We start from the raw sequence: 18,933 nt of genomic DNA, 5'->3' as shown, positions 1-18,933 counted from the left end.
GTGATATATGTACCACAGGTTTTCAATATCACATTGACTGTTTAACATATCCATTAATACTCTTCCATTGAATATATGGTAGGTCATTATATAATTCTTTTTTTTTTTTTTGGGTCGGGTCATGGGGCCTGAACTCTGGGCCTGGGCGCTGTCCCTCAGCTCTTCAGCTCAAGGCTAGCGCTCTACCACTTGAGCCACAGCGCCACTTCTGGCTTTTTTCTTTTTGCTTATGTGGTGCTGAGGAATCAAACCCAGGGCCTCATGCATGCAAGGCAAGTGCTCTACCACTGAGCCACCTTCCCAGCCTCAGTCATTATATAATTCTAATGTAATTAATTAAGGTGCTTGGGTATTGCATTTTTGAGATTTTTCTCTCTAGGTGAATTTCTGTTTGTACAAATGTGTTACACATATGTATGCATGAAAATGTTTATGTGTACGGCTTCGTACTGACTTTCAAATAATATCTTTTGAATTTGATTTCCTGTTTCTCTAAGCCCTACCACAGCATAATGATTTTTCTATACTGTATGCCAATTTCTGAGAGAAAAGGACATTCTGTTCTGAAGAACATTCATTTTAGAGGGATTCTGAAAATTTATTAATGTAAAGTGAGAACGAATCAAAAGGTTTTTATTGTTTGTTTGTTTTTGGTCAGTTGTGGGGCCTGAACTCTGGGCCTGGGCGCTGTCCCTCAGCTCTTCAGCTCAAGGCTAGTGCTCTACCACTTGAGCCACAGCACCACTTCTGGCTTTTTCTGCTTATGTGGTGCTGAGGAATAGAACCCAGGGCCTCATGCATGCAAGATGAACACTCTACTGCTGAGCCACCTTCCCAGCCCTTCAAAACCTTTTTTAATCACCAAAATTTTTAAAAACTATTTCATAGGTTGTAAAGATGTGATAGCAAACTTAACAAACTAATTATTAAATGAATAAAGTAAAATTTTACATACTATAGGGATGGCCCCAAATTATGGGACAAGTTTCTATTCATATATTTCTGTTACCTAATTTGTAAGTTTAAGACACATTGTATACTCAAATATATAATACTCTGACTTCTTGGATTACTTTTCTATATTGGTAACTCTATCCACTGAAAGATGTGTGTGTGTGTGTGTGTGTGTGTGTGTGTGTGTGTGTGTGTGTGTGTGTATTTGAGAGCTGCTACTGTGAAGAATCAGCTTACTTAATTTTTGTTTGACAAATACAAAATGGTAGCAAGATTGGGGAAGAAGCCAGTACTCAGCTGTGGACCGGACATCCTGAGTTGATCCGTTTCCAGTGGAAATGGACACAGGACTGGTAACTGGAGTTGGTCAGTTTCCATAGGTCAGAGCTTTCACATTGCACAGGATGCTTCTAGGACTGTATTACACATGGCTTTGGAGCTGCTCCAGCATTTTCTTAACAACCCCATTCAGGCTAAGTGGAATACTTGTTTTTCTTGTTGTGAAATATTTCAAGCACATGAGAAAAGTGTATTATGGTTTTTTATTTCCTTCCTTCGCATCCTGTAAGTAGCATTTTGACAGTGTAGTCCCTGGGGAGTGGGGTGAAGGGTTCTCATCCACTCAGTCCACAAAAAGCTGTGGGGGTGAGGTCACACGATAGCCCTAAACAATGAACTTCAGCATATATGATGTTCCTACAGGTCTAAATATTACCATACACACACATTTTAAAGTACAGAGCCCAAATACATGTTCTTAGTTATTTGATAGATTAAAATTGTGGGATATCTTTTTTTCTTTTTGCCAATCCTGGGACTTGAACTCAGGGCTTGGGCACTGTCCCTGAGCTGCTTTTCTCAAGGCTAGCAGTACTCTTCCACTTGATCTACAGCACCACTTCTGAATTTTTCTTTATGTGGTACTGAGGAATTGAACCCATGCATGCTAGGCAAGCACTCTACCTCTAAGACACATTCTCAGCCCTCCTGGGATATCTTGAGATACATACACACACACACACACACACACACACACACACACACACACACACACACATTTTGTCACATTCACATCAGTGTATCTATCTCTTTGAATGCTGTGGGGAAAACATTCAAAATCCTTTTGCCCAGATTCTTTTTGAAATCTACAGTCTATGCTGTCACCTTATTGTGCAATAAGACACCAGATCCTCTTGCTCTTATCTAACTGTAACTTTGTTCCCACAGACCAAAGTTTCCTCCTCCTGTCTTACTTCCTTTCCTTTCCACTCCCTGATAAACACTCTTCTACTCTTAGCTTCTCTGAAACCAACTTTTTCAGATTCCACATCAGTGAGCTCATACAGTACTTGCATGACAGTGTTTGTCATGTTTTACTTAATATAATGATCTCCACTTCCCATGATGTTGCTACAGATAAGGATTTTTGCCCTTTAGTTGGCTGCATAGGATTCCATTGTCTAGATATACCACAGTTCTTTATCTGCTTGTCAGCTGATAAACAATCAGGTAGATTTCTTTTTTGTTGGTGTTATTGTAAGTAGTGTTGCCTTTAATGAATGTAAGAGTGAAGGTGTCTTACTGGTTTCATTTCCAAATGTCTATTTTCTAACCTTTCTGTCTTAATATAAAATTTAATTTGGGAGCTGAGGGTTAGGTAGTTGGAGACATCAATGTGACAACGTCAACACAAATAAAACATGGTTGTACTCATTTCCTGTATTTTTCGGAACTAATCCAGTCAGATTAACTTTTACGAAGGGGAAACAACAAATCCAGGATTCTTTCCTCAGCACTGAGAGTTAAAGAGAGTGGAAAGAGGAAGTGAATGATCACATGATCACAGATCATGGAGGAGAAATCTTGAGAAATCTTGAGTCACTTCTTTCTGACCCACCGTTCCTACAAGTCTCGGAGTGTCTGAGAAATAGCAGTTTACAAGAATTGTGACCTTTGTGATATGTCATTTCCCCATAGTCTTTCTCCTACTTTTCTTCATTGTGCTAGACAGTTCCTGTCCTTTTTCCCCAAAACACCTCCCTCCAAATCTCCAAAGTGTATATTTTCTTTTCCCCCAAATGCTCATTTCCTTCCTAATGTTTAGGTTATCCTCGCATATAATTTCCCAGAGTTCTTAGTAGATCTGGCCTGAAAAAAAAAAGATGGAAAGAAAGGAGACATTTTGTAGTCAAATCAGTTTGTGCCACTGGACGAAAGTGGATGGTGCCTGTAATCTACTCAGAAGGCTGAGATCTGAGGATTGAGGTTCGAAGCCAGCCTATGTAGGTAAGTCTGTGAGACTCTTATCTCCAATTAACCACCACTAAAACAAAAAAAAATCTGAAATTGAAGAGTGGCTCAAATGGTAGAAGGCTAGCCTTGGGCAAAAAAGCTCAGGGACAGTGCCCGGGACCTGAGTTCAAGCCCCAGGACTTACACACACAAAATTAATTTGTGCAATAATATCATTTTTTTCCCTTGAATTCACCATCTCACGCTTGCTAGGCAATCACACCCCTCAAGTGGTAGAGCTCTAGCTTTGGGCAAAAAAGCTCAGGGACAACACCTAGGGTCTGAGTTCAAGCCCCAGGACTGGCACAACAGAGAGAGAGAGAGAGAGAGAGAGAGAGAGAGAGAGAGAGAGAGAGAATTACAGTGAGCAATTTCTTCACAATCTGTGACTCTGGAAACTTCTGAGGAAGTTCCTGAGAAGAGCTGTGTAAGGTACTCAAGTGTTATTAAATGAATATATGCAAACATTGTCACATGGGCTTCTCTAGTCTTGTATACTTTGCAATTGCTGGGACATAGTACATTGTAAAAGCCCCTGTCCCATAAGTAGTAAGTTCAACTTTCACCAATGCCATTACCCCTTTTCACTTTGTCATAGTGGAAAATTACCCTTTATTTCCTCTTCCCACCCCTTTGGAAGGGAAAAATTTGTCACATCTTTTTTTGGCATTGGAATGCGTGCTTTAAGGACCAAGAATCATTGGAATGGATGAGAAGTACAAGAATTTTTAAGAGGACCAGATACCTCTGATTTGGATTTTTCAGGATTTCTTCATAACATTGGCAGGGTTTAAATTGAATTTTGACATTATTATGATGGGCTTTCAATAGACAGAGCTAGTGAAAAGGTAAAAGTGAGCAAAAAAATCCAGGTACTCGTAATAGGACAAGAACATGAATTGTAGGAGGAATGGAGGTTATATGAAGACGCTAGTTACCTCTGGGCAATACACAGGGCAGGAAAGAGAGGATAGCAATGATGGACGAGAAGAGTTAAGTAGTGACTGTAGATGTGGATGGAGAAGGAAAGAAGCAAATCAACAGCCAAGTGTACAGGAGATACTTTACTGACTGAGTGAAGACATGGGAATCAACCAGCAAGCACAGCGATTTCCAGAGGGAGAGAAGAGGGCACATGGAAGAAAAGCAGGTCTGCAGAATGATTGACAGTGGGGAGGGACTAACGTTATGGACCTAGGAAATTCCAGAGAGCTGATCTGAATGATAGCCCTTATCTTCTGTTGATAATGAAAGCAGAAAAGAAAGAGCTAAAGTTAGAGGGAAAGGCTATAGGTTCCATATTCCACCTCTTGAAGGCTTTGACAGGCATCTGAGAAGAGATGACTCATAGGCATTTGAATAAGTCAGAAGTAAATGGTCAAAGTTTGTGATGAGGTGAGTGGAAAAATCAATGTGATGATCGTGTGTGTGTGTGTGTGTGTGTGTGTGTGTGTGTGTGTGTGTGTGTGTGTGTGTGTAATTCTCATATGCATGGATGCCTATGCTTGAGCATTGGGATTTTTTTTTTATTATTTCAACTTCAGAAGGTTGTACAAGGGGGTTACAATTTATCACGTTCATCTAAGTGCCCAGTGTTTCTTGATCAGCCACTCCTTCAATCATTCTCTTCCATTCTGTCTGTTCTCTCCCGATAGACTCATTTCACATTCCTTACTTCCTTTATCACGCGTGGACATGAGTATTATGGGTGTATTTGTCCCTGTTCCTTTTTTCATTGATAAATCCCCTCTTCCAATCTTGTTCCAGCTTTCTAGTATTCATTTTCTTAAACTGTCTGTTGATTGTTCAAAAGGTTTACTCCATGGCGTTTCAGTCCCATATAAAGTATACTTTAGCCAACTAAATTGTGTATAATCTTGACATTTTATTTGTAGTCAGCATGTCCTACATTCTCAGTTTGACCTTGTCAAGTTATTAGGATATATTATCAATCAAGAGTAAGGTTTTGGAGGTCTTGATGACTTGTTGCCAAAGGCTTTAGTAGTTTCCTTTATTTTGGAAGCGAGGAAATTTTTTAAAAAAATTACTTGACCTTGAGTATCTTCTGAATAGAAAACCAAATAACTGGAAATTAAATTAAGCAATTGGCTGGTCACTGAAACCTCTAAATGCTGAGGTCTGAGTAAACTCAGTGGGTTTTCTTGCACTGAGTTAGCTCCTTTTGCACAGTTCTAGACCCCTTGATTTGCTCTGCTAAGATACTTAGCATTTGTGGCTGCTGTTCCTGCATGAGTATGACAAGCCCTTTGTTTAAGGATTTCACCCAAACACTGGTGTTTATTTTACTGGCTTAGGTTATGAAATTGCTGAACATGGCCCAAGAGTCTACAGTGGGAAAGTGATTTATGAGATAATCAGGCAGATTTGGCAGGAGTGAGGGGGGGTTGTTTTTAAAGTTGATTCAGCTTCAGCTGAACTTCCTTGTCTCGTCTTAGGTCACCTTGACCTGAGGCTCTGAGAAATTGGAGGAATGTTCTTCCCACTGGCAAATTAGCAGACTACATGGGATAATGTTATCATGTGTTAGGTCCAGTGGTCATTTGTTAACATGCCATAGCGAGGCATCTATGGAGAATGGTTTACCTCAGCCCATTTTCCTGTGAAGGTAATTATCAGGACATATCAAAGAGTCACTTCTGAACCTACGGTGCTGTGTCTTAGGCATTTTTTAGTTAATTTGCCACACAATTCATCAGATTTCAAAAAAAGAATTTTAATCACTGAAGAAACACTCTCCTGGGGAATTATGATATGAAATTGTTTTACCTTGCTGTCTCATTTACTTTATTTTTAAATTTGCATAATAGTTAGAAAGACTTAGTCATCCTGGATGGAATTTGGCATAAATAAACAGAGACTTTTGAGTTCTTCAGTAGTCCATGAGAAAAGTAACAGCTTAGTAGTTTTTAAAATAGTTACATTTGATAGGCAATGGTTAACACCTGTAATCCTAGCTACTCAGGTAGCTATAATCTAAGGACTGTGATTACAAGCCAGTCCAGTCAGGAAAGTCTGTGAGAGTCTTACCTCCAATTAACTAGTAAAAAGCTGGAAGTGGAGCTATAGTTCAATGGAAGAGGGCTAGCGTTGAGGGAAAAAACTCAGGAACAGAACCTAGTCCCTGAATTCAAGTCCCAGGACAGGCACACACACACACACACACACACACACACACACACACACACACACACACACACACACACACACACACACACACTGTAATGGTTAGAACACAAAATGCTCCACTGGATCATGCGTTGTATTCTGGTGGTGCTATTTTGGGAAGTATGGAAACTTCAAGAGGTACAGTCTATCTGGAGGAAGTAGGTCATTTGAAGATTAGATCTTGTTCAAGGGTTCTTTTCTCTGTGTGTGTTTCCTGTCCACCATGAGATAAGCAGCCTCTCCTCCACATGCTTCCACCACTAAGACATTGTACTCCTCTAGGAGCCTAGAATCAACAGAACCAAGGACAAGGGGCTGAAATCTCTGATGCTGTCAGCTAAAATAAGCCTATCTTCAAATGGTTTCTGTTGGTCATGTGTGACTGGTGAGAAAAGTAATCAATACAATGTCTTATAATCTTTATACAAAGTAACTGTATTCCAGTGCCCATTCTAGGCAAATGAATGAATTTTAAATACCTTAGATTGTAGAAAGTTAGGGCCTGACATGATGGTTATATCCTCCCCCACCCCAATAATCCCGATATGCCTGAGGCTGAGGCAGGAGAAATATTATAGTAAGACTAAAACAGCAACAACAACAAGGATTTCTATTTAGCCGTCTATATTTACATTAAGTTACAATGAGGCAGGTCCTCACCCCATGCTATATATTTCAAAGAAATGTCCAATATACAATGTGTGAGTTTCCCCTTTTTCTGTCCCCCAAAACTTGGGATGAGGCCAAGTATGCTTATTGAGAACTAAGTTTTACAGTCTGAGACACTAGAAGTCAGAAGGTTGTGTGGTTTACTACTCAAGATTGTCTAGCTAAATTACAGCCAGAATCTAAGCATTTCAATGCTTAGATGAAAGGGATTTTTCTCTAAATCACATAGCTCTGATTATACATTTTGTAGTCACATTGGTAGACAAATGTCACTTTACCTATACTGAGCTGCTAAGAGGGTCACTGAGATGGGCCAGATTCTCCTCACAGGCACAACTTCAATCGTCTTCTTCCCTGTGTGCACAGGCAAACTCAGGGATTATCTAATTTAGGAGGGGCAAATTTTGCCTACAATCAGCAGAACCTTTTTTTTTTTTTTTTTAAAGAAAGCATTAACAGAGTTCTTTTTCTTTTTTCTGTCTTGGATTTTTAGTAATGTATACTTAAACGTGTGTAGAAAGAGTGAAATGGAGTACTTAAAAACCTATACCATAGCCATTCCTGCAGAAATGTGATTCCACTCTCATCCCCCATGGGAAGGAAGGCTGTCTCCTCTCAAGCCCCCACTCCATTCATCAAATGAGTGTCATCCTTCATTTGGGAATATACATTCCCCCTCCTTGTCTCACACATTCCCAGATCAGTTAGTTGATTTATAATATGAAATGTGGAGGTGTGACTACACTGAAAGATTCTTGCAGGGGAGTGAATTTTTCCTTTCCCTCTGCCCCCTGGGGAAAAATAGCCAGAGGTTAAAGCCAGAATTCAGAAGAAAAAGATAGCTGACTAAACTTGAGGTTGGCTGGATCTTATTATAAAACCTTAACACTCTGGGAGAGTATACATATTTAGAGTCTGAAGTACAAGGTGTTAGAAATTTCAACTTACTGAAACAGTTAATGGAATGAATCAATAATTGTCCTTTTACAGAAGAACTGTCCTTTCTGCAGAGATTTCTTTCTTTTAAAATTATCTTTAGTTGTATAAAAGGTTTCAATTCAACATGTCAATTTATGAGTATAATGCATCTTGATCAATGCTACCTCTTCCAACCTATCTCCCACCTATCTATACCAACCCCACCCATCTCCTCAAATAAACTGGTTCTATTTTCATATATGCAAATTGACTATTATGATTGCATTCACTCACTTTTCCTCTACTCATCAAGAGAAATTCTTGACTAAAGCTTTTCTTGAGTAACTGTTTAGGCTGAAATAATTTTTTTTTTTTTGGTCCAGTCGTGGGCCTGAACTCTGGGCCTGGGCGCTGTCCCTCAGCTCTTCAGCTCAAGGCTAGCGCTCTACCACTTGAACCACAGAACCACTTCCGGCTTTTTTTCTGCTTATGTGGTGCTAAGGAATCAAACCCAGGGCCTCATGCATGCAAGGCAAGCACTCTACCACTGAGCCACCTTCCCAGCCTTAGGCTGAAATAATTTTAAGCATACAGAAGAGTTACAAGAATAGTATTTGAGACTTACAGAAATCGTTTACCCAGATGAAGCAATTGTTGACATTTTGCTTCTCCTTCTACTCTCTTCCTCCCTTTTCTTCCTCCTCTCTCTTCCTCATCTGCCTCTTTCTCCCTTTCTGGCAGACAATGTAACATTGTTTCCTTTTACTTCATAATACCAGAATTTATTTCTTAAGAATATTTCTAACATAATCAGTGTAAAGTTCTTTTATTGTTGTTGTTTGTTTTTGTCAGTTGTGGGGCCTGAACTCTGGGCCTGGGCACTGTCCCTCAGCTCTTCAGCTCAAGGCTAGTGCTCTACCACTCGAGCCACAGCGCCACTTCCAGCTTTTTTTTTGCTTATGTGGTGCTGAGGAATCAAACCCAGGGCCTCATGCATGCAAGGCAAACACTCTACCACTGAGCCACCTTCCCAGCCTGTAAAGTTTTTTTTTTTTTTTTTAAATCAGGTGGTTCAACTTTGATACAATCATGTAATCCTGGTCCATAACCAAATTTCATCAATTAACCCAATAAAATTCTGTCCATTTTTTTCCAGCCTGCAACTATGTATTGCATTAATATCATGTTTGGTTCCTTGAAGTGGAGAATGGTATTTAGCAATCATCCAGGAACTAAGCATGACTGCCTACTTGTCATTGCCTTTATATCTTGCTCATCAGAGATAGGAAATCTGTGCATTTCTACATGTACATGCCCACATCTATACTAAAACGTTCTTTAGTATAGAGCCTACCTATGTTCATTCTTTTTAATTTTTTGATAAAGTGTATGTATATGTATATACACATATATTGAGATCCCTAAGTCTAATAGGTACAAGTAAGTTGAATTTTGACAACTGCACTCATCTTTGTTGCCCATCCCAGAAGAGGACAGAACTCAGTTACCTAAGAATATCCCCTCTTTTAGTACATACTTTTGAACAACAGCCTCTTTTCTGTTATTATTCTTTTTTTTTTTTTTTTTTTTTTTTTTTTTGGTCGGTCGTGGGGCTTGAACTCTGGGCCTGGGCACTGTCCCTCAGCTCTTCAGCTCAAGGCGAGCGCTCAACCACTTGAGCTACAGCGCCACTTCCGGTTTTCTGGTGGTTTATTGGAGATAGGAGTCTCACGGTCTCTCCTGCCCAGGCTGGCTTTGAACCGCGATCCTCAGATCTCAGCCTCCTGAGTAGCTAGGATTACAGGCGTGAGCCACCAGCGCCCGGCTCTGTTATTATTCTTATTAGTATTAGTATTTTCAGTCATGGGGCTTGACCTCTGGACCTGGGCGCTGTCCCTCAGCTCTTCAGCTCAAGTTGAGTGCTCTACCACTTGAGCTACAGCACCACTTCTGGTTTTCTGGTGGTTAATTGGAGATAAAGAATCTCACAGCCTTTCCTGCATGGGCTGGCTTTGAAACTCGATCCTCAGATCTCAGCCTCCTGACTAGCTAGGATTACAGGTGTGAGCCACCAGTGCCCGGTCTTATTCTTTTTTTTTTTTTTTTTAAATTGTGAGAATACCGTACAGAGGAGTTATAATTACATGGGCAAGATAACGAGTAAATTTCCTATCAAGCATTGTTGTCTCCTCTTTGTTTCCCCTTCCCATCCCAATCCTCCTCCCCCCCCAAAGTTGTAAAGTTCGTTTTTCGACATAATGACTTGTATATCTCATTGTTGCCATGGGTCCACTTGTATCCCTAGTTAAACAATCTGTTTTTGCCCTTCCTTTCCACAAATTATACCAACATCAAATACAGTGAAAGCAGGGGTTATACTGTGGGGGAGGGATATACAAAGCAACATAGAAATCATCTTATAAATATGTTAGAAACAATTGCATGAAAGAAAAAAAACATTTGAATACTTATCTTGGGGTTCATTCCCCTAACTTCAACTTATCTGACCTTTTCTGCTTGACTCAGACATCTACTAGTTATTTCAAATAAGGGAAACCATGGGACCTATGTTTCTTTGGGCCTGGCTTACTTCACTTAATATAATTTTTTCCAAGTCTTTCCATTTCCTAACAAATGGGGCCATGTCATTCTTTCTGATGGAGGCATAGAATTCCATTGTGTGTATATACCACATTTTCTTGATCCATTCATCTACTGAGGGGCATCTGGGTTGGTTCTGTTATCTTAGCTATGGTAAATAATGTTGCAATAAACATAGTTGTGCTGGTAACTTTAGTATTGTTTGGGTAAGTGCCCAAAAGTGGGATTGCCCGGTCTTATTCTTTAAAATACAGGTTCAGGGTTTTTGGGCCAGGTTCTTTTTTTTTTTTTTTATTGTGAAAGTACTGTACAGAGGGGTTACAATTACATGGGTAAGACTGGCCAAGTTCTTTACGAGTAATTTTTTTTTATTTTGAGAATGATTATTGGAAGAAATATTCAAATAGTATAAATTCTCTTAGATGGAGAGTGACTGTGTTGTGTTATATTTTTTGAGATAAATGAATGGACGCAATAAATCTTTGAGCCAAAATTAAACACAGACTCTTCTCAGGGCCTGTGAGTCTCCCCATCTGTCCTCTGCAAAACTGGCTCAACTTGTGCTTGGACTCAAACCCTGGTTTGATGGGCTTCAGCCACACCCAGCAGCAATCTGTTCTTCTACCACTGGGAGTTCTTTTACACCCGAGGGAATTTGTAATGTCCATTCTCTCTGCTAGAACCTGTTTTCCTTCACCTTCACTTGTCTGGCTGCTTGTCATTGTATAAACCAGCACCCCATCATTTATTCTAAAGACTTGCCTCTGACCACCTGAAGATGCTCATTTTTTTCCCTCTGTCTCTTCAGACTGTTTATGTGCTATGTAGCTATCATAATTTCCTTTTAGTGTGGTTATTGTCTGTCATCTCCTTGTGTTCACCATCTTTCTTTTATCCTCAGCACCTAGACCAATGTTTGCGAATGTGTGCCTGTGTATATGAGAGAGAGAGAGAGAGAGAGAGAGAAAGAAAGAGAGAGAGAGGGAGGGAGGGAGGGAGGGAGGGAGGGAGGGAGGGAGGGAGGGAGGGAGGGAGAGAGAACGCATGTGTTTGAGCACACATATATTAGAGGGATGTCATGCTATAGTATTTGTAGGGGTAATGGATGATCTGATATTTTAGCTTAGTTTATTTAAATATTCCCTGAGAATCATGAAGGGAAAAATATTTTACTTACATAAACTATTAATGAACCTAAACCAGCATTTCTTTACTTTTCATTTCTATTATACTTTTTACTTTGCTAAGCTGTCTGTTGAGCAAACATAAAACAACTCTTTTGTTGTTATAGGGTTACAGTAAAAAGTATGTATTGCTAAGTGCTGGTGTCTCATGCCTGTGAGCCTAGCTACTCTACTCAGAAGGCTGAGATCTGAGGACCCAGGTTCAAAGCCAGCACTGGCAGAAAAATGTTGAGACTCATTATCTCAATTAACCAGCAAAATGTTGGACTGGAGGTATGTCTCAAGTGGGAGAGTACAAAAAGAAAAAGGCATATGTTTGTGGATTATTGAGCTCCAGGTAAGAGTCTGAGTGTTGCTGGACAGTTTCCTAGATGGAAATTCGCATTTAGAGAGATGAGAGATAAAATTACATAGTTCACATTTTTTTTCTCTGTAGGCATAGATTTAAGGGCTATGGAAAGAAGTAGTGTAGATCATGTTGATATGTTTGTTTTCCAGGAGTATAGCAGCTACTGATCACGAACCAACAGATGCCAGGAAATCTTTCCCTTGTTTTGATGAGCCCAACAAAAAGGCCACTTACACAATATCTATCGTCCATTCCAAGGATTATGAGGCCCTCTCAAATATGCCAGTAGAGGTGAGTATTATTAAGTTGTGTTTTGAATGCAAATGGTTTATAATAGCTCCTGATCTGTCTGAATAGCTATGGACCAAAAGCCAATGAATTATAAAACAAAATGTTCATGAATTGTTGACTTAGAAGACTAAGGATATATTTCAGCATTTTCTCTCTCTCTTTTTCCTTGAGTCCAAGAAGTGAAGGCATCAACCTTAGATATCATAGTCTGGTAATAGCATAATTTTCAGTTCTTAAGAGAGAACCCTAATAAGCATCCATCTTTTAGAGGTCAGCTTAACCAACCTAAATTCCCTAATTATGACAAATAGGTGACAGACAGGAGCCCTAGAAACAGTCTGTTCTAGAACCTACTCACTATTTTACTTTGCAGTTGAACAAAACCCCAGTTTGTAAACTAGATGATAGAGCTCTAAAGAATTATTACTGAGGCGGGCACTGGTGGCCAATGCCTGTAATCTTAACTACTTAGGAGGCTGAAAGCTGAAAATCATGGTTCAAAACCAACCTGGGCAAGAAATCCTTGAGACTCTGATTTCCAATTAACTACTAAAAAGCTGAAAGTGGCTCAAGTAGTAGAGCACCAGCCTTGAGTGAAAAGCTAAGGGAGAGTGTCCAGGCCTTGAGTTCAAACTGCACTGAAGGTACAAAAAAAAAATAATGATCATGATTGAAGGACTGGATTGTAGAAATCAATTTCAGAGATCATCATTCCCAGAGATATTCTAGTAAGCAGAAAGTTTTTGCTGTTTAATAACTAACAGCTTAAATAATTTCTGCCTGCATAATTATTAAGACTCTTTCCTCTGTTTCTGCTCCTCATTTCCATAATGGATTATGTCATGATTTTAAATGGCTTGATTTAAATGGTTGGTATATTAAATGATCAGATACTTTCTTGGATGGATTTTTTTCTCTATCTAGTTCCAAAACATCTTCCTAGCTGAAATTATACCCCCTGATTATCTAAACAGCATCAATGAAATTCACCCCTTCCTTTTTCTTTTCTTTCTGTTTTCCCCGTTTTTCTTTATTTCCTTTTTCTGTTTTTCTCTTAAAGCTTTTAAATCCATTTGTTTAGGTTACTTGATGAAGTTTTTATGAACATGAAGTTAATTCATCCCAAGTAATAAAATATTCCTTGAAAAATCAAAAAAAAAAAAGGAGAAAAACAAACAAACATGTACAGGGATTAAGAGGTAACCAGTCATTAGTCATGCATGCCTTAGTGTGAATCATCTTATCAGTTGGTTTTCTCTGGTGTCAGGCACCTGAGAAATTAAGTCTGGATTGCAGAAGAAAGAGGACTATCTCAAGGACAGTATCAGGATATAATGCCCCAGGATACCTCAGGAAATGAAGGGAAATGAAGATGGGAGGAGAAAGGGGGCAAAGTTGCCAACTTCTTCCTAAGATCTCTCACAGGACATTTCACAGTACATTTTTCTCACATTCACTTATTTGCCTAGATCCAGGCAAAAGGGTGGGAAGAAGGAAATGTTTCTGGGTCATTAGTAGATAAAACCAATAAATCTACACTTCCATTTTCTAACTTCCATCCCTTAATCATCCACTCCTTCTTTGTGTTGGGCTGGTATTGGGGCTCAGACTCGGGGTCAGAGCACATTTTCTGCTAAAGGCTGGTGCTTTACCATTTGAACCACACCTTCATTTCCAACCTTTGTTGGGTTAATTGGAGGTCAGAGTGTCATAGGCTTTTCTGCTTGGGATAGCTTTGAACCAAGATTCTTGGATCTCAGCCTCCTAAGTAACTAAGATTATAGGAATGAGTCACCAGCTCTTTGCTCCTTTATCTTTTTTGGAAGCTTTTCCCCTAGAGAGTGGCTATTGTGGAAGATCTATCTATCTATCTATCTATCTATCTATCTATCTATCTATCTATCTATCTATCTACCGATATACGTATGTATATACATATATGAACATGTACACACACACACATATATAGTTGTATCTGGGTTTGAACTCAGAACCTCACACTTGTTGGGCATGCACTCTACCACTTGAGCCACAGCTTTTTCACTTCAGTTATATTCAGATAGGGTTTCAATGCCAGCAAGAGTTGGACAAGTGCTCATTGTTGGAATATTAGGACTAGTGCTTTACAGAGGCCTGTGGCCCACAGAACTGGTAGACACACAGGCCCCAGATTGTGTCCAGGAATGGGCTCTTGTCCATGGTGGGCAAGTAGCGATATCTTGGATCTTCAGGATAGACAGCTAAAGGTAAGAAAGAGAAGGTAACATTCATAATTCCCGATGCAGCCATTGCCTTCTGTATGGAGTCAATCAGAAAGTACCTGCTCACTTCTTCCCCTCCACAGATATTGTTCTGCTGAAGAAATCCTAGTACCCTAAGATATTGTATGGATCCTGTGGCTAATGTAGAAAGTACAAATTTTATTGCTCTCTGAATACTTTGATACAGTACATAATTCAATTTATTACAGTACTGAAAATAAAGTAGATTTCTTTGGTTGTTGTACAGAGTTTTTCATCTTTATAGTGGTTCAAAGTGAAATGCATTCAGGTACAAGCCATTCCCTTTAGTCTTTTTGACAAATTTAATCTTTGAATACTCTTATTTTGTGTGTGTCAGCACTGGGGCTTGAACTCAAGGCCTCATGTTTTCTTTTAGCTGTTTTATTCAAGGCTGGCACTCTACCACTTGAACTATAGTTCCACTTCTGTTTTTTTTTTTTTTTTTTTGCTGGTTAGTTGGAGGTAAGAGTCTCTCAGATACATTTGCTTCCCAGATTGGTTTTGAACTATGTTCCTCAGATTGTAGCCTCCTGAGTAGCTAGGATGACAGGCATGAACCACCAGTATCCACTCCTGAGCTTTGATTAAGAACTCTGACAAGATCAGGAAAATGAACCCTTAGATATGTATTTTAATGTTTTTTTCTTTCATGCATGTGTTTCTAACGCATTTATAAGATTATCTCTTTGTTGCTTTGTATGTCCCTCCCCCACAGTATAACCCCTGCTTTCACTATATTTGATGTCAGTATAACTTGTGGAGGAGATGGGGAAAAACCAGTTGTTTAAGGATACAGGTGGACCTGTTGCAACAATGAGAAGTACAAGTTGTCATGTCCAAAACAAGCTTTACAACGTCGGTGCGGGGAGGGGGGGGGGGTGGAGGGAAGGGGGGGAAGGAGAAGGATTGGGACTGGGGGGGAGGGGGGAGGCTGGGAAGGGATGTGAAGGGTAAACCAAAGGAGGAGGCTGCAATGCTTGGTAAGAAATGTACGCATTATCCTGCCCATGTAATTGTAACCCCTCTGTACAGTATGTTCACAAATAAAATAAAATAAAATTAAAAAAAAAAAAGAACTCTGACAAGAGATCGGAGTATGAGGAAGCAATTTCTTTGTCCTGAATATGATTGATTTTGTGGGGAGGGAAGTGATGGATCCTAGGGCTTGAACTCTGGGCCTGGGCATTCTCCTTGAGCTCAAGGCTAGTGCTCTATCACTTGAGCTATGACTTTACTTGTGGCTTTTGGGTGATTAATTGGAGATAAGAGTCTCACAGACTTTCCTGCCTGAGCTGGCTTTAAACTTTGATCCTCGGGTCTCAACTTCTTGAGTAGCTAGGTTTACAGGTATGAGCCACTGGTGTCTGGCATGATTGATTTTTTTTGATAGATAAAAGATTTTTCCTCTGCTATAGAAAAAAGAAGCACTGGATGACAAATGGACTCGGACAACTTTTGAGAAGTCAGTTCCCATGAGCACTTACCTGGTCTGCTTTGCTGTGCACCAATTTACCTCCATAGTGAAGATGTCAAACAGCGGAAAACTGGTACTTCCCATTCTAGTTTGAGTTCTTGCCACCTGCTGCTTTCTTGCATAGTTGTTTGTAACCAAGAACTGAGAAGTTTGTGATCCAACATGGGACAGCAGTAAAGTGTCAAAAGCAATTTTAATACAAAATGACAATATAATATATAACATAAATATTATATCATATACCTCATACTATATATGATATACTATATTATTTCATATGTAATATGGTATGTGTATATGATATACATACAATGTGCATATATAATGCATATAGTATATAGATATATGCTATGATACATTATTTCATATGTGATATGGTAAGTGTATACAATATAATACATGCACTGTACATGTATGTGATACATATATGGTCTGGTATACTATATAATATTATAGAGTGTATGACATAATATAAAAACAGAGAGGGAAAAGAGCAGAGGTAGATGAATATCTTTCCAGTAACCAATAACTGAGAAGCTTATGGTATCATTTCATAATGATCTAAAATGGGACAGGAATAAAGTGTCAAAAGCAATTTTAATATAATATAATATATGTAAATATCATGTATATATACAATATACATATTATAAAATATTAGACACATATAATACATATTATACAATGTATAAGCTAATATACATTGTATATACTATATACTGTCTATACTACATACATTGTATGATATATTATAACATATATTATACACAATGTAATGTATATGCTATGATATTATATCATAAAATATATAATGGTAATATATAATATATAATAAATAATGATATATAAATATACATATAAATTATATATATAATATATAATGATAATATGATATAATATGTAGCATAATGTGATTTATAATCTACAATAGGATATAATGCATAAAATAGTAGATGAAATATATTTTGGATAGAAATATCGGGACAAAGTAAAATATTTTAAATGATTCTACAAATGATGATGATCTTTCACCAATAAGAATGAGGAAACCAATCAGCGGAGGGCATTCTCCTGGGAGTTCTTTTCCAGCAATGACAGTGATTTCCACTTGGATTTCCACTCCGACTCTCTCATTGGGTCCTCCGACAGCCGACACTTACTTATGCGAGACTGCTCCACTCACTGGGTGAAGCTCTACAGGGCCTGCCAGTTCATTATCTGTGCTCTAAGGACAGAGTCTATGTAAAAGATTCACAGTGACATAATGGAAATTTTAGTTTGGCAATAGATCCCCAAACGTCCTGCAAGTGGTGAATATTTCTTAAATGCTCCTCCTTTGAATGCTGAGAGCATCATGTTCTAAGCTAAATCAGTGAAGCTTTTCATCATTTGGAAGAGAAACAAAGATAATAGTGTCATCGTATATTACTTTCTGATCAGCTATTTATTAAGGACATTGGAAGCCAAACTTTCTCTTGAACCATCCCAGATGCTCCAAATCAGGAGAATGCCAAGAAAGTAAGACGTGGGACTGGAACTAGAATTGCCCCTTCCCCTCTTCTCTACCCCTGCAACTGAGAATGCTCCCCTGCAAAACTTTATGGAGCCATTCAGAGTTCAACAGAACCTCCAGGGGAGGGTAAAACATTCACTGTGAATATTCACGTTCCTCTGTAAGTTCCCCTTTGTCAGCATTTGGGAAATCCCTTTTCCTCTCTCCCCACCCACTCTCAATTAAAAGCTAACAATTAACACTCTACTACAATGCACTTTTACTCCAGTGAGAATTACAGGAAAATCAACCAATTTAAGTCTATTGTAACACATTTTGGTAGGATACCCATACCAGTCTTTTGTTCAATATCGGCATTTGAAACCAAGTCCTCACATGTGCAGTATCAGAGCTCTACCACTTGAGCACGATCAGCAGCACTTTTGTTTATATTTTATTTTTGAGATAGGGTCTTGCTAAGTTTCCTAGGTTTGGCTTCCAAGTCAAGATCTTTCTGCTTTTAGCTTCCAAGTAGTTGAAATTACAGGCATGCTTCACACATTTAGTTTATATCCTTACAGTCTTAAGATCCTCAGGTGTATGAGGAAACTAAGCAACATAAAAGAGAAATACCAAGACAGTGAAAACACAAAGAAACAAATTGCAATAGCTGGAGAAACAAAAGAGATTTTTTTCAAAGCTGTAAGAATTAAACATGAATGCACACGTAACTTCTAAATAGTGTGCTCAGATAGTCAAGAAGATATGATTATCATAAAATTGAAAAAATGAAAAAAAAAACCCTCAATATTAGTTAGAGGATTCTGTTTTGTTTTAGTGCCAGTCCTAGAGCTTGAACTCAGGGCCTGGGCATTGTCCCTGTGTTTTATCCCCCAAGGCTAGAGTTCTACCACTTGACACAGCTCTACTTCTGGATTTTCATTGGTTAATTGAAGATAAGAGTCTGCTGGACTTTTCTGCCTGGGCTGACTTTGAACCATGATCCTCAGACCTCAGCCTATTGAGTAGCTAGAATTACCAGTGTGAGACACTAGCACCCCGCAGTAGTTAGAGGCTGAAAACATGATTTCCAAAGCATGAGCTGGGGCCATGTTTCTGCCCAATTCCTTCCCAGTGCAGCTTAGAGCCCGGTGTGTTGATTCCCTCCTGTAATCCCAGCATTTAGGGGCTGAGATAGGGAAATCACCAGTTCAAGGCTCATAAGATTCTGTCTCAAAAGA

At 39.0% G+C, this 18,933-nt stretch overlaps 1 protein-coding gene across 1 annotated transcript in view; it reads left to right on the top strand.

The window, feature by feature from the left end:
* The window catches only part of LOC122127057 (glutamyl aminopeptidase), an 82,840-nt gene that overhangs the window by 3,109 nt on the left and 60,798 nt on the right, over window positions 1-18,933 (top strand). The window contains exons 2-3 of the mRNA XM_042701567.1: window positions 12,303-12,444; window positions 16,142-16,273. Coding sequence (XP_042557501.1) covers window positions 12,303-12,444; window positions 16,142-16,273 — 274 coding nt within the window. The remainder of the gene's footprint in view (window positions 1-12,302; window positions 12,445-16,141; window positions 16,274-18,933) is intronic.

This window comes from Dipodomys spectabilis, unplaced genomic scaffold (genome assembly GCF_019054845.1).
Source record: "Dipodomys spectabilis isolate Male_0828 unplaced genomic scaffold, ASM1905484v1 ptg000297l, whole genome shotgun sequence".
NCBI lineage: Eukaryota > Metazoa > Chordata > Mammalia > Rodentia > Heteromyidae > Dipodomys > Dipodomys spectabilis.
The sequence above is the reverse complement of the archived record's forward strand: the minus strand, read 5'-3'. Positions and strand labels throughout refer to the sequence as shown.